The 22,461-nt window shown below is 40.2% G+C and overlaps 1 protein-coding gene across 4 annotated transcripts in view; it reads right to left on the bottom strand.

Moving 5' to 3' along the window:
- The window catches only part of ADGRB3 (adhesion G protein-coupled receptor B3), a 669,464-nt gene that overhangs the window by 209,951 nt on the left and 437,052 nt on the right, over nt 1–22,461 (bottom strand). For 3 of the 4 annotated variants that reach the window (XM_069974585.1, XM_069974587.1, XM_069974588.1), the window contains one exon: nt 10,179–10,287. In XM_069974585.1, coding sequence (XP_069830686.1) covers nt 10,179–10,287 — 109 coding nt within the window. The remainder of the gene's footprint in view (nt 1–10,178; nt 10,288–22,461) is intronic. The other variant, XM_069974586.1, reaches the window with a different exon arrangement.

The raw sequence follows: 22,461 nt of genomic DNA, 5'->3' as shown, positions 1-22,461 counted from the left end.
AAATTTACATACTTACTCTTTGATGACTGATAAGGAGCTCTTGGGCCAATTTCTGAGGATATGTAGTGTTTGTGTTCAAAATATCAAGCCGTTCTTATACCTAATTCTATCATTTACTCTTTATGCTCATTTGATGTACATTTTAATCCTTTACCTAATATATCATAATATTCGAAAAATGGGCTTTGCGTTGTAAGATGATATAAAGTAAATGCATGGAAATGCCCTTTTAAGGTGTTTCATCTTGTGTAGAGATTTTTATTAAAGGGATTTTGCGGATGCTTTTTATGACAACAAGCAGCTTAACTAGAATAGTAAGATGTATGTGCAATTTTATAGGGTACGAAAATATATTAAATCCTGCTATTATTTACAATGTCCCATGAGATTTAAGCTTTTTATACCATTTTATACTAACCCTTCCACATCACTGTTCTGGCTCTTTATGTCAGTGGACATAATATGGAGTATAGATCTGTCTCAGAACACTCATTCACTCTATAATCCATCCATGTAGAATCAGCGATCACCCGAAGAGTGAGCAAACTCTCGCTTGTTGGCCGATATGATGGTTTGTGAAGCTGGTAAAATCATTGCTATGGGCTGCACATTGCCCATCTAAACTGAAGATGTGCGACCAATAAGAATGGATTTAAATAACCAGACAACCTATACAGCGATTGTTTGTGTAGCATAGCCATTCAATTATTTGTGCAAGCAAGTGCCGTATATATGTGTAAAAGGACCCTTAAAGGGGAACTATCAGCAGGTTAGACTACTCTAACCTGCTGATAGCTCCCTAATGTGTACAGGGCACCGAGGAGGAAGGTATGTCTGTTATCTTCCTCCTCTGTGCCGTTCCCATGCAGTTAGTAATTGAATCCACGTCCCAGAGCAACGTTAGGAGCACTGTCCTGCCCCCATCGTGCCCACCTTCTCCAGTGATTATTATTAAAAGGAGGGGACCGGCTTAGTGCCATGGGGGTGGGGCAATTCTCCTAAGGGTGCTCCAGGCCGTGGATTCAACTAATAACCTCAGGAGGAAGGTAAGAGACATATCTTCCTCCTTGGTGCCCCATGTGCATTAGGGGCTATCAGGGGATAGTTCCCCTTCAATGACTGCTGTAAAAATCTGGAGGTTAATTGTTAATTGTCAGATCTGATTCTATTGTGTTCTATATAAGAAGATTGGCCCACATTTATTAAAACCATCTAAGTGCAAACTTAGACTAGACAAGTCTTTCAATGTGCCAGATTTATCAGCCTGTTTGATAAATTTGTTGCACTTAAAGATTGTCTAGTTTTTTTTTAAGCAAAGTTTTAACCATCTATTACTTGGCTTGAAATTCGAAATAGACCACACCCCATTTTTTCATGAACCCCACCCTTTTTTTTGTACCAGGTGAAAAAGTGTCTAAAATCCAGTACATAACAAATGTGAAGAAAAGCCCAGTGGGCATCTTTTTCAGCCAAAATTCTGGCAGAGACACATTAGTAAATTTGGGCCATTGTATCCTGAAATAAAAATATTCTGTTCAGCATGTATATTGTATAGTTTTTTTCTTTTATAAACATCTTAATTTACAAAATAGCCATATAACATGACCATCCAAAATAGCAGTAAAAATGATCTTTTGGAAAAGTGGTCCAATATAGCAAAAAAAAAAAAAAATCAATGTATTTTACTAAAACTAAGAACAGTTTCTACATGAATGGGGATGTGGGGTATGTACACACTGTGATCTTTAGTTTTTACGTTTTTAGCCACATAAGATTTCTCATCGCTCTATGGGTCATTCAGATCTATTTTGTGCACGGGCCGTCATATGTGTTTTGGGCTTGGGTGAGCTGGTAAGAGGGCCACTACATTCAAAATATACAGATTCTTTCACAGAAAATTTTGGTTCAGATGGGTTGGGATCTTCTCAAGAAAATGTATTTTGTTTCTTTTCTTTTTTTTTTCTTTGTACTTCATGCATTAGAAAGTAAACTTCAGTAGCACCGTACCGTACTTGTATCCACTTTCATAATTTGCTTAACAAATACCTGTCACAGGAGAAGTTTGATGAGTTTCTGTGATGTTCATAGCACCATATTTGTTCACTTTTTCGCAATGTCAACTGTCAGCTTATAGAAATTTAATCTTGACAGCATTAGGAAGAATGTTAAACAAGGCCTATAATAAATCTAAGTTTACTGCCTTAGCTGTTGTGATAAGAATGCATTATGGTAACAGATGTTGACGGAACTGACTTGATGGTTTGCAAGTTAGATCAGTAGAAAGCAATATGCTGCCATAATGTGTACTTCTATAATAGAGACTTCCTAATAGAGACTCTGTGTATCCATTTAATAGGATGACTACTGTAAAGTGCATGTGAGACATCAAACATATATAAAACTAGAGTCGGCCAAATAGGAGGTATGTCACCTTATGATCATCAAAATAGTTCATGGCAGCCATTGAATCCACTGATTGGTAGTGACCGCAAGGTAGTGGCACTGTTGATAGGGGTAGACTACCCAATAGAGATGAGCAAAGTGAACATCCCAAACCGAGACTCGTTCCGAACTTTGCAAAAAAAATAAAAAATAATTTGATTTGTGAACGGTTAATTTCAAAATGGCGACCGCTCATAGTACAGGCTTGCGCTAGGCGGCAGGCAACGACTTGGCGTCAGTCCCTACCCTGCTAGGTGCTGAGGCTGTCAGGTGTCAGTAAAAAAGCCAGAGATTCATACCAAGATAGCAATGCAGGACCGAATCGGAAACCAGAGGGATTACCATAAGCCAAACAAAGGTCGGGAATACGGTCAGTATAAAAAAACAGAACCAAGCCAAAGTTAGGGGACAAGTAAAAGATCAGGGAAAACACAGGAGATAAACTAAGAGCACAGGGACAGCAAGGGTACTACTAGACGGGTCGATGATGGCCCAATCAATAATGTAAACAAGCGCTGTTCTGCTACATTGGGAGAGTGGACAGGTAATGTATTAACAGTGTGTTCAATCGGTTAGTGTCCACAGCGCATTTCTCGTGATGCACGGATGGTGCTGATGATTTTGGTGTCAAAGCATTTGGCACGATCTGCCAGTGATCGTTGTCATTGGCTGATCATTGTTTCTATTACATGAAGATTATGTCATTATGTCTCTGTGTAACAGGGCCCTAAAACTATGACAGGCACAGCTGAGATATTAGGGGAGGTTTAAATGGAGTCCCCAGACGCCATCCCTTCAGCTGATTCGTGAAACCTTCAGGCCTGTGCGACACTGGATGCCCAGAGCGGCTGTACACCTATCACTCAGGAAGTCTCTAGCCGAACGTCTCTCTGGGTGTGGATGAAAGTGAATAGACCAGTGAGCTTCGACAGAGGCCTTCTCTTCCGACAGGGTAAATAAGGGTCAGCTGCAATATCACACAAAGCCCATGGATAAGAGTGCCACTGTCTCTAGAAGAAAGTAGAAAGTTGTGAACTATATTATTAGCTCTACATCACAACATCGAAGAGTCATTCAGGTGGTCCGACTTCTGGCAGCCCCTGCAATCAGCTGTTTGAAGAGGTTACAGCTCCTAAGTGAAGGGTGCAGCCAGTGTCGGACTTGCCCACCGGAGGGCGGGAGAATCCTCCGGTGGGCCCCCAGCTTTAGAACCTGCATTTTAGTACTGCACTGACTGACATGTTGTTTTTTTACTGATTCTTCATTGGTGGGCTCCCAGAATAATTTCCTCTGGTGGGCCCCAGACACCCCAGTCCGACACTGGCTGCAGCCTCTTCAATGTTCCATAGGCTGCAAGCTTGTACTATGACAAAAAATATATATATAAAATATAACTTTTATTGAAATTTGCTAAAAAACACATCACTTAAAACAACCCATAGTGATCAAAAACAACGTGTTTGTGAGCCCCTGCACACAGATATGGGGATAGGGAGGTTTTTTTGAAGGCTAGACGTGTATATGGCTGAGGGGAGGAAAAAGTGCTCTCTCACAGCTATACTAAGATGTATAATCTCACCCTGCCTTTTGGGGTGACCCACCTCCTTAATAGGGTGGCCCCAACCACAGTGTCGGACCCTTCCTCAAGTGCAGGGGGAAAAAAATAAAACAAGTGACAACCGAACACGTGAGTAAACTGAGGCTACAAAAAATGCCCCACCATCCCTATATACAGTAATCTATATGCAGCTATTTCCGACGCGTTTCTCCTGTCTGATTACACAGGTTCATCAGGGAAACAATTGATTACATGAGTTGTATGCATAAAATCGATACTGAATATAGAAAGTAGAAAATACTAAAAAACACAGACCACACGTAATTCAGTGCTTATTTACTAATAAGGGAAATCCTTCAGTTCTAAACTTTATAACACTGCTAACACTCGAAAATCACATCCTAGTGTGCTACATGTGGTTAAAATGGAACACACTTTATCAGCCGGATATAAGTATGCACAATACCATAAAAGAATATAACCATCAAACACATGCATCCAGTAAAAAAGGTCACGGCATCCGCCATACAGACCAACTGGGATAATTACTTAAGGCAAAGTCACAATATACTTAGCTCTAGATGATGCCAATAAATGCCATTCCGTCTGTTATAGTGATATGAGCATAGTACCGGGTCTGATGATGGTCTGGACTGACAGTGGGACTACTGTAGCGCTATAAACACCTGTGCGAGTTTCCCATCAAGACCCCGGCATGCGGTTTAGATGTTTAGAGGCCTCCCCTTCCCGACGGTGGAACGCATCCCCGAACCTCCGGTGGGTGAGACGCAACATGCACAAGGAAGTGACTTGTGTGCAGCCAGCCGCTCACCTTCACCGGGTGAAACGCAACATGCGCTCCACTACAGGGGAGGTAGCGTAGATGAAAGCAGCCAATAGGCATATCCGGTCAGTGGAACGCATCTTGCACTCCACCCGAGACAAGATTCCCATCTATAGCAAGGTTATAGTTTTTTTGGAACGCAATATGTGCTCCAAGTCACTATGAGCGCACATTACAAGGGGTACCTACATGACAAGCGAAATGTCATGTAACCCCCTAGATATTAGAGCTTACAGGTCCTAAACTAGATGAGTTACATATCTACTTAGTCCTATCCAAATGTGACCTTACGGGACCCTAAGATAGGTACAAAACCTCCAGTAATATATGATGTGATTTTAAACATATATAGGGGTTAAATATAAAAAAATTGAGTGAATAAATAAAAAAAGATAGTACAGTTTAATAATATAAGAAGATTTCCTAAACAAAACTCTGAAAATACGTATGGGCATTGTATGATGGAATTAATAATCAATAGAAGCACAAAGATATACAAAGATGTACAGATAGGGAGATATGCTACAATTTTATAACATTTTTATATAACAAAGTTGGACCCGCCAAACCAGAAAGCGTCTAATCATAGGGCCAATTTTCAAAACGCAGGTAAATAAAACAGATACATTTACAAAAAACTGGTAAATGAAATAGATTCATTCAGGCCTAGAGGTGCCACCAACTTTAGGCGGTATATCTCTTATGGTATTGTGCATACTTATATCCGACTGATAAAGTGTGTTCCATTTTAACCACATGTAGCACACTAGGATGTGATTTTTGAGTGTTAGCAGTGTTATAAAGTCCAGCACTGAAGGATTTCCCTTATTAGTAAATAAGCACTGAATTACGTGTGGTCTGTGTTTTTTAGTATTTTCTACTTTCTATATTCAGTATCGATTTTATGCATACAACTCATGTAATCAATTGTTTCCCTGATGAACCTGTGTAATCAGACAGGAGAAACGCGTCGGAACTAGCTGTATATAGATTACTGTATATAGGGTGATGGTGGGGCATTTTTTGTAGCCTCAGTTTACTCACGTGTTCGGTTGTCACTTTTTTTTTTTTCCCTTTGCACTTAGAGTTGAGGGAGGGTCCGGCACCGTGGTTGGGGCCACCCTATTAAGGAGGTGGGTCACCCCAAAAGGCAGGGTGAGATTATACATCTTAGTATAGCTGTGAGAGAGCACTTTTTCCTCCCCTCGGCCATATACACGTGTATCCTTAAAAAAAAACTATCCCCATATCTGAGTCATATATTACTGAGTGCAGGGGCTCACAAACACGTTGTTTTTGATCACTATGGGTTGTTTTAAATGATGAGTTTCAATAGCAAATTTCAATAAAAGTTATATTTTATATATATATATATATATATATATATATATATATATATATATATATATATTTTGCCTTAGGGTGTGAAATAATTGTCCGTAAGTAAGAGTTTGTAGTATTGTGTCATACCATCGGGCGCTTTAGTACATTTAGGTTTGCGGTGGCCTTGTACATTGTACATCCGCAGTAAAAATTGTAAAAGCTTGTACTATGAGCATTTTAAAGACATTGATAGGCAGGCATTTAAAAGGAAGATATTTAGGAAAAATATTTCTACAAGCTATGACTGCAGATGCAGAAGCTAAAGGCCAATTATAATGATGAGTATATTAAGCTAAAAAATGTTCTTGTATATTTACAGATATATGAAATAAGATGACCTTGATACATATAAGAAATCAGAAGTCATATAGACCCAACACAAAAGAATAAAAAAGCTTAGGGAATACATTACAATTGGATAAATTGCTCTCACTGTTAACTAATAGAGATAAGCGAGTATACTATTTGCTTGAGTATTGGCGTGCTTGAAAGTACTCTATACTTGAGTATTGCAAGGTGTAAAATAGCAAGTCTCCTCCCTTTATGTTTTAAAGCTTAAAGTGTAAGTGTTTTTTTTTTTTTTTTTTTCAGAAATCAATAGTAAAGGCGATTTTAAGAAACTTTGTATTTGGGTTTATTTGGCAAATATGCCATTATCTGCATTCAAAAAGACTTTCCCCAGGTTCCACCCCCCTCCTCTCTCTCATTCACTGCTCATTATCAGGAAATCTCGACTCTTTTACATCAGTCGAGCCCTGTGTAACCTATGGAGAGGGGAGGAGGGAGATTAGTTGCCAGCAGAGAACAAAGGATTACACAGTGGGAGCTGTGTGAAAGCCGCTATTCAGAGGTCAGAGAGGTCAGTGCTGATTTCAGAGGAGATAGCTCGGTGATGTAGCTGTAAATTAACTCTTTGTTGTCCTGTTTTGGTGCCTCATCTCCCTCCACCCTCCAAAGAAAATCATGAAAACAGGGGGAGAGCATTTTTCGCCTAATTAACCCGAATACAAAGTTTCTTAAAATCGCCTGTACTATTGATTTCTGCAAAAAAAAAAAAAAAAAAAAACTGAACGACAGTGGCTCTTTAAATTAGCCAAGAAACATGTTGGGATCCACAACTACCCAAAAGTGCTCTTTAGGACTAGTAATATCCCTGTGTGAAAAAAAAAAAACATTTGGTATATAGTATAATATGCCAGTATTATATGGTCTACTTAGTTTATAGTGGTGCAATATACAGCTAGTACAGCTAATACAGCAGTCTGTGAGTCTGCATGCTCCCCCTACTGTTTGTTTGCATCACTCTCTGGTGTTTTCAAATGGACCAGACACCCTCCCCTCTGCCGAATTGGAGCTTCTGAAAAATTGCTGTAATCTTGACTTTAATGGTGTCCATCACGAGACTGAGCATTTGAGTATTGTAAAATACTCAACACAAATAACAAGCATTCAAGGGTTTTAGCCATAATAGCATGAGCATTCATATATCTGAACATGCTAGTAGTTTTTTTTCCCTTCTATACATTATCTAGGTGTTGATAACCCTACAATTTCTATTGTAAGACAGGTAGGAAATTACTAATGGTAAACGAAACACTTGGAGTTCAACAGCGTGGTGCAGCCATGTTAGCTATCTGATGGGAAAGCAATTGACCTGAATTAAAAGATAAATAGAGGAGACTCCACTAATTGATGCAAAGAGCTAAAGTGCTTCAGAATCTAGGAAAAAAGAACAAGGTTTCCAAACCATCACCCTCATCAGCCATTTTTCCTGCCCTGTATGAGTAGACCTATTTATAAACCACCTCATCAATATTGTGTAGATGTAGCATCTCGAGCTTGGTGCAGAATAGCAAATACCTCCTGCCGATCATTAACAAAATGATACTGCAAACACTTTACAGCCTTAAAACCATTTACATTGCAGGTGACATAAAATACGGCATCGCTTCACACATTATTACACTCAGTTGAAGCTTGAGTGCCTTAGGTACTGAGGCTTACTGTGGGATCTACTGGGAACTAAAGTAGAGATGCTCATGGATTTCCAATTGCTTGGACAATTGTCTCTTGAAATTTAGTTAGAAAATGTTTTATTTTTTATATTAAGAGACCTTGGGGGGGGGGGGGGATTTACAAAGCATTGAAGTGTGGCTGTGTTGGTCAAATGGTCATAAGTGGTTCCACAATGGCTTTAGCCTATTGGATGAGTGCTGTCCCTTGCTACTGCTTGTTTTACGCAAATCTGGAAGTTAGCTTTGTTTCTACAATTTTGTGGTGAAACAGATGTATATATGCCAACATTTTCTGTGCGAACCTTCTAATTGACATCACATTGCATTTGTCTATGCTGGGTAATATTATGGCACATTCTGTGTGGTTAGGCGACTTTGTGTTCGGGGAATTCCAGTCTCATGAATTGTGGAGCCTTTAGGACGTAACAGAAGAAAATATGGGGAGTTCTGTTGGTTAGAGACTGGTGGGACCTGAAGTGAGATGGTTACTAATTGTAAGCAAGTCTCTATACTTGCATAAAATGGGCAGGGTTCTCACCCAAAGGCATGTGTGTAGGAAAATGCTGGACTAATGTTGTACACGATGGTGTCGCTTAAGAAGCTGTTCTCAATTAAAACAATGGCCGTTTTTTTAAGCCTGGGCGGCATTGCATTGAAGTCAATGCAATCCAGCCCCTTTCATTCACACGCCGCAACGACAATGGCCATTGTTCCCCCTAAATCCACACAAACAATTGACATGTCAGCTATTTGCGGCCGCTAATGCAAGAACAACAGTCGTTGTTCCCACTCTGTCCACACAACATATGGCCATTCTGATGGCGATACATTGCATGGACTTCAATGGTTAATTGGATGGCAGGCTTCCCTTAAATGTGCCTGCAATTTAAATAAGACAACATTTTATAATATCTGTGCTTTTTTGTACATAGGGACCTCATGTGGATTCCAAACACCATCCATGACTATGGTCACTTAGAATGTTTAATTTAAATAAAGATGGAAATGGCGGTCTTCACTAGAGATGAGTGAATTTAAAGTATCAACAAAGCAAAGAGCTTTGTTATCTCGGCAGTCGGTTTGTCAGCCGGCTGCCTTTGAACTCCATGCAACTCCAAAGCCTGAAAAACTGGATCTAGTCCTGGGAAACTGACCGAAGTTTACCAGGACTGGATCCAGCTCTTTCAGGCACCTGAAACGGAGCAGCACAGAGTTTAAAGGCAGCTGGCTGATAAGCCAACTGCCGAGCTAACAAAACATGTCACTTCTTTTGCATGTTCATATTTCCCAAGGGGCAATGTACCTAGGATTTCACTGCATTGAGCGCTTTCACTAGCAGCCAGCAGTGTTGTCACTTGGCTGGTCTCTTATCACTTTACTAGGCATTGATCCCATCTAGCCAGAATCCTGCTCCACACTGATGAGGGGCAACACCCTGAAACAGCTGTCTGTAGATGGATACCTGACCTTGGTTTTTCCCTTGTCAGTACATTGACTTATAGGGCCACTTATTATGGTGTTTTGGTGGATTCTTTACAGGAGCCACCCCTTGGCTTTGTCCTTCCTGCAGGGATATCTGGCTAGTCCTGTGTTTTGAAACTCTTTGATGAGGCTCCACGGGCTCTTCTTTTGCAAAACATGTGACTTTGTTAATGTGAATTTGCTCTTCTCTAGTCTTCACCCAAAATGTCTCCCTGTCAAAACTTCCCTCTGGTAGGCCACTTTGGCCTTGGTGTCAAAGATGAACTAAAGATGAGCACAGTCATATTGAATTCTATGTGTATTTAGTGAATTCTTTTGTAGTTTTTGAGAACAAATGACTGTCTGCCACAGTTATTCAGCTAATAGTCTATTCTATTCTATTCTAATAAGCAAAAATAAATCAATATTATCTTCAATTGAAAATGTTATAGAAATAAATATTTTTGGTACGTACACTTACGTTGTTCAGATGAGCGAGTTCAATCTCTACCATGGAATCTGTATATTTTGGCTCTGGATGAATAGTGACGACAATGATCTTCGAATTCACTACTGTAAAATTTCTGGAAAAGAATGAGGAAAATTAGAACTCTATTCCATCAAGTGAATAGTAATTATTGTTTACACAGTGTCACTATTAATGGTTTGTACTGAGACAACGAGGATTTGTTACAGTCATTATGTCTATACCATAAAAAACTAATTGCAAGCATGTTTATTACAAATTGTCCTCAATATACATTGTATAATCTATTCATGTAGGTGCCAAAATCAGTTATAAGAATTGTTTTTGAAATATTAATAGAAATACCGTGTGGTGGGGATTCAAGTCACTATATTTTTCCTTTATTTTTAATAAAATATAGGTCAATATTTAACACTATTATACAGAAAAGCCCTGATTTTGTTAATTAAAGGGGTTGTCCAGCGAAAATCGTTCTCTTTCAAATCAACTGGTTTTAGAAAAATATATAGATTTGTTATTTATTTCTATTTAAAAATCTCAAGTCTTCCAGTACTTATCAGCTGCTGTATGTCCTGCAGAAATTGTTGTTTTCTTTTCTGTCTGACACAGTGCTCTCTGCTGACACCTCTGTCCGAGACAGGAACTGTCCAGAGAAGGAGAGGTTTTCTATGGGGATTTACTACTGCTCTGGACAGTTCCTGTCTCGGACAGAGATGTCAGCAGAGACCACTGTGTCAGACTGGAAAGGAAACAACATATCCCGCAGGACATGCAGCAGCTGATAAGTACTGGATGACTTGACTTGAGATTTTTAAATAGAAGTAAATTAAAAATCTTTATTACTTTCTGAAACCAGTTGATTTGAAAGAAAAAAAGAATTTCCCTGGATAACCCCTTTAAGTCAGCTAGTGACAGAAAGTTATAAAGATTGGAAAATTAATTTAATAAAAAAAGAGTTTTCAAATCTGGTGCTAAAAAGATACACCGATTTATACATTTCTTTCATTGAAAAAATTCTAACTGTCCAGTATATATCAGCTGCTTTATGCCCTACAGGAAGTGGAGTATTCTTTCCAGTCTGACACATTGCTCTCTGCTGCCACCTCAGTCCATTTTAGGAACTGTCCAGACCCATTTAGACTTCCTGCAGGACATACAGCAGCTGATATATACTGGAAAGTTTGGATTTTTTCAATGAAAGAAATTTATAAATCAGTATATCTTTTTTAGCACCAGTTGATTTGAAAACTTTTTCCCCCCCTCTGGAGTAGCCCTTTAAGTTCAAATAAAGCTTCCCCTTTCCACTGAAAAAAAAGACAACACAAAATCCTTCAGTAAATTCTTGATGCCAGTTACACAGATGGATTCTTGCAAACTCCTGGAATGATTCCGTACAAAGATTTTGTTGTACATTAGAAGCAAGGAGAAGTCACTAAGGATACAACAAAAGGCCTAGTACAACTTCTTTATGAACATTTCTTGCTCTCATGCTTGTGTGGGATTCCTATGTGCCGTCCAGATTTATCCCACTCTCAGAAAACAACCTAATAAATTCATTAGCTTTCTATTAAACCAGAGTTATGTGTGAATGTGTAAGGGAAATTCGATTCTGAAAACACTGGCAACAATGACTGATGTGAGTGATTACATTCTTTAGCGAGAACAAGATGGATTATATTGGGGCTTTATAAATAATTGGCAATAAAATACAAAAAAAAATCTCCCTGTAAGGGGTAAAATAATAATAATAATAATAATAATAATTATATATATATATATATATATATATATATATATATATATATATATATATATATATATATATATATCTCCTAATCACAATGGGGGAGATTTATCAAACATGGTGTAAAGTGAAACTGGCTCAGTTGCCCCTAGCAACCAATCAGATTCCACCTTTCATTCCTCACAGACTCTTAAGAATTTTAGAAAATGAAAGGTGGAATCTGATTGGTTGCTAGGGGCAACTGAGCCAGTTTCACTTTACACCATGTTTGATAAATCTCCCCCTATATATTTGTCATGAGTTTCCATCTATAAACTACGTAAAAAGTTATATATCAACTAACACACACACTGCTTTCGTCATCAAGGTCATTCTCATCCTTTTTATGTATTGATAGCTTTTTTGGATATCACTGGTTTAAAGGGGTAATCCCTTAAAAGATAAAATGCACAAAAAGCATATGGGTGCACTCACTGATCCCCCACCAATCACTTGACACCTTACTGCTGGGCTTCTAGCCCCAAATTCAAACTTTTATGAATGATTCCAGTTTTATGTCATGGCACCTGGCCAGGAAACAACATCTCCCAACATGCATTACACCTCAATCTCTAGTTTTTATTGGTATAATTTGGTTTTTATTTGTATAGTGCACAAAGATTCCTCGGCACTTTACATAGCTCAGCCAATTATTCCTCCCTGTCCCCAGTAGGGCTCACAATCTAAAGTACTGTATGTTTTGGGTGTGGGAGAAAGGCCACACAAACACGGAGAGAACATACAAACTCTTTGCAGATGTTGCCCCTGGTGGGATTTGAACCCAGGACATATCAATGACAAATCAGCAATTCTTGTTTTTTTTCCTCTATTTGAATACGCTTTTCACCGTGCGGAAAAATATTGTGATATTTTAAAAGATCTGACAATTCCTCACGCTACTATATATAAATATGTTTATTTAAATTTTTTTTTTACAGATTTTTATTTATATAATTGAAAAGTAGGTAATGTAATTTTAACTTTTATTGTTTGTTTTTTACAATATGCAATCTTTAGATTAAATATACTGATCAATGCTATATCATTACACGGCATTAATCACTTCTATTGGCGATCTGCACATAGAGTCTACCTGAGAGCAGAGTCTTTGCACAGATCACTGATTGGACAGACGGAGGTAAAAGACCCCCGCCTGTCAGTCGAAGTGATCGGGACCCCCTTGCAGCCATGACTCTGCCATGCCCACATTAAAAGCCCCTTCATGGCAGGAACGTATATTTACAATTTGTGGACACAAAGGGGTTAAATAAGGTTTTCACCGCTATTTAGAATTACTAGAGAACTTAGGCTGTCACTGTATATTTTCCCATGGTTGACACGGAAAAATATTCTGTGCAATGAACTAGAGATAGAAGAACTAAAATACTACATAAGAAGGAGTTTCTGACAAATTCCATAAGATATGCTTAATGGCGTATTAAACCTGACTATATGTTCTTATGTCTATATTTTATATCCATGTCGTTTCATATTCAAATATTCGTTTTAATATATTTAATAAAATAATCTTGTTAAGGAAGGCTGAGCTAAGCTCTGATGACTTTACATAAGAAGTAGTCAAGCCTATATAAAAAGTTTAATAGCCAGCATGTTACACTTAAGCATTAAAACAAGATTACAATGGAATTGAAGACTAAACGCTTAATTTGCTGTTCAAGGCCTCATGTGCACAGCAGAGCCATTAGGATGGAGCTTGTGTAACGTAGAACATTCTACATGATGGGGCAGTGGGCACTCCAGGTATACAAGGACATTGAGGTACTGTACGGTATGCACCTACCAGTGTCAATGAGTGTATTACGGATATTTATGCACAAGGATTGTTTTTCATTACAAATTATACCTCTCCATATTATATTGGATTATTGTTGTATGCAATCATTGTTTAATTTTCAAATATTGTTGTTGGAATCAACGTTGATTGTTATTATAATCATCTAATCACGTAATTTCCGTGTCTGTCGGAGACATGGATTTAAACTTAGAGTTGATCAATTTTGCATTATCTGCAATTGATGGGGAATTGATAGGGTATTCTAGAGTTGAAGGGGGCTTTGAACATTGCTTAGAAAACTTGAGGAAATCACTGGAGATCTGAGGCCACACTTCACCTTTAAACCGTTCTTAGTGCTCCCCATGATGCCAGCTTCTCATTATGCCACCCCAGAGCCCCTCGTGTCCCACCCCCTATTATTAGTGGGATGTAATGGAAATCTGGCAAGATGGGAGCAGAGTCAGGACAAGTAGACCTGACAGTGAGTGTGGCTGGGGGAGAGGGCAGTAAGCATATCCTCTCTTACTGTTTTAATGCATGGGGAGGCAGTAAATAGAGTTTTCTATTTTCCTGGAAACCCCCTTTAAGACTAAAATAAAAATGAATGTATTGGGGAACACTTAAAGATTATTGTTTAGGGGAGTACAAAGGGGTCGTTGCTCTATTGTAAAGGGAAAGAAATGGAGGCAGTAATGTTAAGAGAGTACATAATTATTATTGTGTGATCACAAGAGGGCCCTGTTACTCTAAAGGCCCGTTCACACTGAGTAAAACAGGTGGAAATCCCCCTCCGCTTAAAATCCCACCTGCCTCAGTGTCTCAATGTAATGTGTTGCGCGCCTCTGCTTTCCGTTCAAAGAATTAAGATGTCAATTCTTTGAGCAGAGAGCGGCGGAGAGCAGAGGCGCGCAACACATTACATTGAGACACTGATGAGGCAGACAGGAGTCCAAGAGTCCAGAATTTTCGCCTGTTTTGGGCCTAATGTATAATAACTGTCTAACTCTAGTTATACCCCTAATGATAGCTTTTTAGCATTTGGTATGATGCCTTAAACATGGTATAATAGTAATAAAGTCCCTGAAAATCTATAATCTTAGTCAATTTAAAGTGCAATGTATAGCAGGCATAATGAAAAGTACAGGTGTAACAAGTGCTGCAGGTTCAGAGCCCAGATAAAAGTAAAATATTGAAACCAACATTAAAATGTATTGCCCGTAAATAAATAATCTGGATGGGTTGATTGTCTGCTACACAAGTGCTTTATTGCTTCATTGACTGTACCTGGACCCGTCATCACCGATTGGGGCTACAGCCAATTTATTTTACACTTTTGAAGTCCCTCACAGTGTTATGTCTGGTACTCATCACAGATCTATCAGGTGAGCACATTTTTATGGCATCCATTTATCTCTGATCTGACAAGTTGATGCACTGGACCAGATTTACTAAAACGGTGTAATTCTTAGACAGTGCAAACTGTATAAAACTGACTAATAAATCTGCCATTTCTGAAAACTGCCTAGAATAAGTTTAGATCAACTATTGTTATACCATGTTATCACCATTCTGGTGCATCGAGGTCATGTTATTTTGATCACAGTTATTACCATTGACATCGACGACCAGTGTATTATGACTTTCAGTCTGCCAATACATAGATTTAATAGGAACTAAGTGGACAGTCAGTCAAGTGTCGGAAGCAGGAAAAAGGACCAAAAAAAGCACCTAAGTAACTTTGACGAGAAGCAAATTATGATGAGAAGATGACTTGTCATTTTGGAGCATTGTCTGTATGTTGTGGTTAGTGTGGTCAGACGTGGTCAAAAGAATGACAAATGGAGAACCAGAAGTTCATGGGCATACAAGATTAACTTAAACACGAGGGAAAGGTTAATGCAAGTTATGGTTGAAAAGTGTCAGCATACACAATGCACTGCAGCTTGCTTCATGTGTAGCCCCACACAGGTCCGAAAGAGCATGCACTCATATCTCCTGCCAAGTACTTACTTGCCTCAACTACCCTAAGCAGTAGAGGACAACTTAACAACGGCCCCTTCCTGCGCCAAATTTTGATAAACAGAATGAAAACAAGACAAATACATGGAGTAAACTATCCAAGGGTCAGAACCAGCAAGCAGCGAAATACAAAATCATATCCAGTAGAATAGTCAAATAACAATAGCAGAGAGTCAGAACAACAGGGAAATAAAGAAAGGAGGGGTGGAGCTACATGACATGCGCTGAGGGCCTGTGGCTACAAGATGAGGATAGAGTTAAACCATTATTAAGGGTGCAGTTAACAACTGAAACGCCTTGGCGTCTTTTTGGGGGATATGTCGCAGTGTGTGTATGGTGGTAGGTGAAAAATAAAAGCTCTGTTCACAACACTTGGCTGGGAGCTGGACTCAATTTTTGATGTTGGAACACACAAAAGGAACAGGAGAAGCTAGAGTGGTAACGGAGGCTGTCAATCACAGAAACAAAACCAAACTTAACTGTTATACATCCAAAAAGTAACTCAGCAGAAGAAGAGATGGGTGTGGTTGAGACTCAATTACCACAGCAGAGGAATAACTCGAAACCACAAAAGCACGAGATGATAGTCAAAAAATACCTCCTCTGTTGTACCTTATGGACTGGAGATGGTGCAGAAGTCTGAAAGGTTGCGGTTGTTACAGAAGGGTATTTTCTTACCTTTATCCTAAGTGTCATTGGGGTCAGGACTACTACCCTCAGTGCACTGGGGTAGAGCCTCAGTGCACTGGGGTAGACCGGCAGGGTGGATCAGTACACTATTCAAGAGTGGTAATATTTTGACCTGTACAATAGCTGGTGAAGACCAATTAACAAACTGGTGTCCAACCAGCAGCCCCCCAGTTGTTGCAAAACTACAATTCCCATCATGCCTGGATAGCTAAAGCTTTGCCATCAGTGAACTAGGGGGAACTAGGAGGAGCGAGTACACAGAAGAAAGTGTTATATCTTTCATTATCCACCTGTACCAATTTTGTACCTGCCCAGAACAGTGTACAATAGTGTATCCTAATCTTTTCTTGTTAAGTGAAAACTTTGTTACCTTCGTAGAAGTACTGTATGTGCTTTGATTTACTGTTACGAGACTCAATGAGAAAAACAATTATTTAAACAATGAGCCTGTGTTAGATATTGACTGCCCTGGTTAGCGTTGAATCTGAGAAATTAGACATGCAAATCAGTAGTATAATTAAAATTTTACAGATTCATCAAAATGACTCTTTTACCTTGGAACAAAGTACAATGAATGAGGTTAAGCGGAGGCTTGGTATAGTTTTCATGTGCTTGCGATGAATAAATATGATAGATTTTAAAAACGCCTGTCTTCTGATGCTTATTTTATATTGCTTTTTAGTAAGCTATAAAGATGGTTCTTCATTACTTTTGTTAAAGTATCCAGCTTAGCTAAATTGGTTTTCTAGCCTGGGCTGGATGTGAAATTAATATTTCATCAGTGTGAATTGAAACATTCTTCTTCATGGGCTCATAATGGCAGGTCATGGAGCCAAACTCAGATGTGGCTTCTGCGAGAAGAGGAATGGAACACTGCCTGAATTGATGGCGGATGTAAATTGTAAATGTTCAGTACGCTGCATTTCAGTTGAAGTGTTTTCGAGACTAGATAAGGATTCTTTCTGAGGACAGAATAATCTCATTTAAAACTTAAGTCTTTGCAAATATGAAGGCTTAAAGCAAAACTATAGTCAAAAATGAAAAAAATCTTATCCCGTTTGTACATCGTCTCAAATTGTACAGTAAAAAGGCTCTATAAAAGCCATGTTTTACCAGTTACAAAATGATTTCTACACTTTTACAGATTTAGGTTATGTTCACACTACAGAAAACAAAGGCCACTGTTTAACCCTTTCACTACCTGGGGTCATTGATTCCATAATGCCCAGGTGGTTTATTAACATCAGCTTATGGGATCATAATGATCCCATAAGCTGATGTCCCTATGTCTGCCACGCGCCCGGTGTGAGTCCTTCTTCCCTCCTTCGCCGGCCTTCGTAGCCAGGAAACAAGAAGCCAGAGGCTTCCAATTTCCATGGCTACCATCGGGGCTCTGCGATCACTTTGCAGAGCCCCGATAGACATCTGACAGAGAATTCTCCCTCTGTAGAGGTAGAATTCTCTGTCAGGAGCCCTATAGATGCTGTGGTCGTGCTGACTGCAGTATCTATAGGGTTAGTGTGGCTCCGGTACTGGGAGTTGTGGCGGGTCCCCGGCTATCACTGATAGCCGGGACCGGCCGCAGATGACACAGGCGCAATCCTCGATCATAAATTAACGTCGCTGCAGCCTAAGGCATAGGCTGCAGAGACAGTTTTTGCTGTGCAGCGGCGGGAGGGGGTTAACATGTTCATGTAGTACCGGCCGGAGGATCATTATTTAAAACTCATGGAAATCTGCCGGCCGTATGGGTGTGCCTGGAAATCAATTAACCATTGAGACAACCAGTGTGTGAACTGTCAATTATTTGCAGCCACTGTTTGGAAACAACGTCCGGAAATAATTGGCATGTCAACTGTTTCCTCGGCTGTATTAAACAATGGTCGTTGTTCAATACACTGTGTTTAATTTCAATGCAACACTTTTTTTAATGACAAAAATGGATGTGGTTTTAATCGGCAACAATGGCCGTTCTTGTCATTAAAAAAATACATTGTGTGAACATAGCCTTAGTGTCAGGTTTGGGACAGGAGGACACAGGACAGGTGATGCCCTAGCACTGACACCCGCCCCGCTAACCCTGCTTGCTTACCGCAACTGCCCTTAGTGGCAGCGGATAACTAGGCGACAGTCCCTGGCCTGCACAGGGGCACCACAAAACGGGGACAAGACAGACAATTCAAGGTCAGAAAGCCAAGTCGGTAATACACGGTCAGCAAAGTACAAAAGTACAGCAGTCGGAAAGCCAAAGCCAAAATTAAGGAACCAGGGATAACAATCAGCTTAAATGCTAGGTCATGGGACACTCAGGTCCTGAGGCTCTATCGCAGGCAAGGAGGGAGGGGAAAAGACAAGCTTTTATGGAAGCAGAGCCGGAATCAGAGTGCATGACTCGGCTTATGACACTTAGGCTGTGTTCACACACAGCATTTCGGTCAGTATTTTTCCAAACAAAACCAGGAGAGCATTGAAAACACAGAAACGCAAATCCAATCCAATTTTGCTATGGCTATGTTCACACAGCGTATTCTTTTTTGACAAGAATGGCCCTTGTTGCTGATTATAACATCCGTCATTCTTAAAAAAAAAAGGATACACTATGTTGAATCCTATGGCGAACAGCGACTTCTGTGCACACTATTGCACTACGACCGCTATTCCCCTGCTGTGGAAATAATTGACTTTGGCCAGCAGACTGTAAACAACGTCCATTATTCACAGTCTGTTCTCACAATGTACGGTCATGCTTACGGCCATACATTGTATGTTTCAATGGTAAATTGAATTGCAGGCACACCCAAAGGTGCCTGCAACTCAAATAACGATTCAGTAATGTTCCTTTGGCGGATATGGCAGCATCGGCCATAGGAACATGTAAAAATGCATCCAGTTCTGAGCTGTAATACAACGGCCATTGTTAAACAATGGCCATTGTATTACAGTATGTGAACACCGCCTTTGTATAAAGCATAAACATCTCATCCATATTAACCCCTTAAGGTCAAAGCCAATTTTCGTTTTTGCGCTTTTGCTTTTTCCATTTTATGTTTAAAAGTCCATAGCGCTTGCATTTTTTCACCTAGAGACTTATATGAGTGCTTATTTTTTGTGAAACCAATTGTACTTTGCAATTACAGGCATAATTTTTCCATAAAATATGTTGTGAAACCGGAAAAAAATCATTTGCGCTGTCAAATTGAAAAAAAAAAAACGAATTTGTTTTGATTTCGGGGAGTTTTGCATTTACGCCGTTCGCCCTATGGTAAAACTGACTTGTTATGCATGTTCCTCAAGTCGTTACGATTACAACGATATATAACATGTATAACTTATATTGTATCGGATGGCCTGTAAAAAATTCAAACCATTGTTAACAAATATATGTCACTTAAAATCGCTCCATTCCCAGGCTTATAGCGCTTTTATCCTTTGGTCTATGGGGCTGTGTGAGGTGTCAGTTTTTGCGCCATGATGCGTTCTTTCTACCGGTACCTTAATTGCGCATATACGACTTTTTGATCGCTTTTTATTACATTTTTTCTGGATTTGATGCGACCAAAAATGCGCAATTTTGCACTTTGGGATTTTTTGCGCTTACGCCGTTTACCGTGTGAGATCAGGAATGTGATTAATTAATAGTTCGGGCAATTACGTGTGCGGTGATACTAAATATGTTTATTAATTTATTTATTTATTAATTTATATTTATAAAATGGGAAAAGGGGGGTGATTTGGACTTTTATTAGGGGAGGGGATTTTTTATTAATAAAAAAACTTTTTTACTTTTTTTTTTACATACACTAGAAGCCCCCCTGGGGGGCTTGTATATACATAGCACTGATCTCTCATAGAGATCAATGCTGTGTATATACACAGCAAAGATCCATTAGATCGGTCATAGATTGCTATGGCCTGCTGCAGGCCACAGCAATCTATTGCCGAGCCGGGATCAGCGTCATTCCGACGCTGAGGCCCGGCACGGGCAGAAGAACGGATCTCCCCCCCGCGATCGCATCGCGGGGGGGGAGATCCGTGCCACTAGACACCAGGGATGCACGGAGGAAAGCACTTCAATGCAGCTGTCAGGTTTGACAGCTGCATTGAAGGGCTTAATTAGCCGGCGCGGCAACGGGACCTGCGCCGGCTAATAGAGGCACTGCCCGGCTGCAGATTGCAGCCGGGATCGGTGCCGTTCAGAGCGGGGTCCCGGCGGGACCCCGCTCTGAACACCCCCTGCGGCACCATGACGTATCAGATACGTCATGGGTCGCTAAGGGGTTAATGGAAATACTCCTGGTTTTGGTGTACTAATACTGACAAATACAGATTATTTTGAGTGAAAGCAGCCTAAGGGTCCTATTCCACGGACCGATGGGGGCCCCAATCAATAATGTAAACGAGCGCTGATCTGCTAGATCCACGCTCGTTTACTGGGCCTATTACACTGCCCGGTAATCGTTTAGAAAGAACTGCAGGAACATTGTTACCGATGTCCTTGCAGCCCTTGTTTAAACACCATACATTACCTACACATATTGCAGGTCTTCTCCTGCACTCCTTCTTCCTCCCGGTCCTGCGCGCAGCAGCAGCTTCAGTGCGGCCTGTGTGAGCTGACAGACCGCTCAGCCAATCACTGGCCAGGAGTGCTGCGCCCAGTGATTGGCTAAGCGGTCTGTCAGCTAAGACACCGAAGCTGCTGCTGCTGCGCGCGGGACCAGGAGTAGGAAGGAGCGCAGGAGAAGACCGGCTACAAGCTTAGGTAAGGTATGGTGCTTTTTAAATCGTCGGCCGCCCACCGAGCATTGCTATTCCACGCAGCGATGCGCGGTCAGTGCCCAATGATTTTAGGTTTGAACCTAAATAAACAATGATCGTTGTCTCTATTCCACGGAGCGATAATCGCTCCGTGGAATAGGCCCCTAAGAGGCCATTCACATGTCCCGAAAAACTGTTCTTGCATGGACAATATTTTGCAGACCGGTCCTCAGAGCTCTCGGGATCCTCATTCATTACGATGCTGGAAGCTCCAAAACCGTTTCAATATTTATGCTACTGGACACGATGTGATGTTTAAAAACTGTTAAAATATTTGCGCTACTGTACTGGAACAATGTGCCAGTACAGTAGCGCAATGATTTTGCTGTCGTGCAAATGGCCCCTCAGAGTAATGATGACCATTGTCACTATGAGCAAGCAGAACCTGCCCAGAGAAGTTGCTAACATCTGTACAATAACCATCTCTAGAGTAAAATATTTGATAAAAGTCCAGTATTTAGCGTCTGAAGCATTTTACAAAGAAGTATGCCCCCATGCACAACACATACGCCATTCTTATTCCTCTAATCAACAGACATAAATGAGCTAAGTCAATTGCAGAGCTTATCTGCTGATGAATTGCACTGGCTAGTGACACCCAATTCTCCTCCCTGACAGGACTGACAAAAGTACAAAATGTTCTGTGTATCAGAAGGGATTGATGAATGGGATATGGTTTCGTGGCTTAGATCACCCATTGTTGGGTGCCAGGATCTAATAATGTACATCCGTCTCCTATAATAGTAGGCTAATATTAGAACCAATTCAGAAGTTACTATTAAAAGTATAAAATAAATAAATAAATAAATAATACAAAATTTTAAAAAAATAAACAATTAGGGTGGCATTTATTAAGTCCGGCGTTTTTTATGCCGGACTTAAAAATGCCCCCGCAGCTCCGGCGCTACGGAGATTTATGTAGAGGCGTATTGCCTCTACATAAATCCCGTGCGCGCCGGTGCGCACCGCCGAAAACCTACGCCAGCTGAGAACTGGAGTAGGTTTTCGGCGTATATTTGGGCGGAACGCCCACTACACACCCCCTTTCCGCCCCCCTGGCGTACTCGGCGGAAAGTGCCGATTTGCGAATATTTTATTCTCAAATCGGCCATTTGCGTATAAAATGATACGCAAATCGGCACTTTCCGCCGAAAATCATCCGTTCGCCG

The sequence above is a fragment of the Dendropsophus ebraccatus genome, chromosome 6 (assembly GCF_027789765.1).
Source record: "Dendropsophus ebraccatus isolate aDenEbr1 chromosome 6, aDenEbr1.pat, whole genome shotgun sequence".
Classification (NCBI taxonomy): Eukaryota; Metazoa; Chordata; class Amphibia; order Anura; family Hylidae; genus Dendropsophus; species Dendropsophus ebraccatus.
This window is presented reverse-complemented; position numbering and strand designations above follow the sequence as displayed.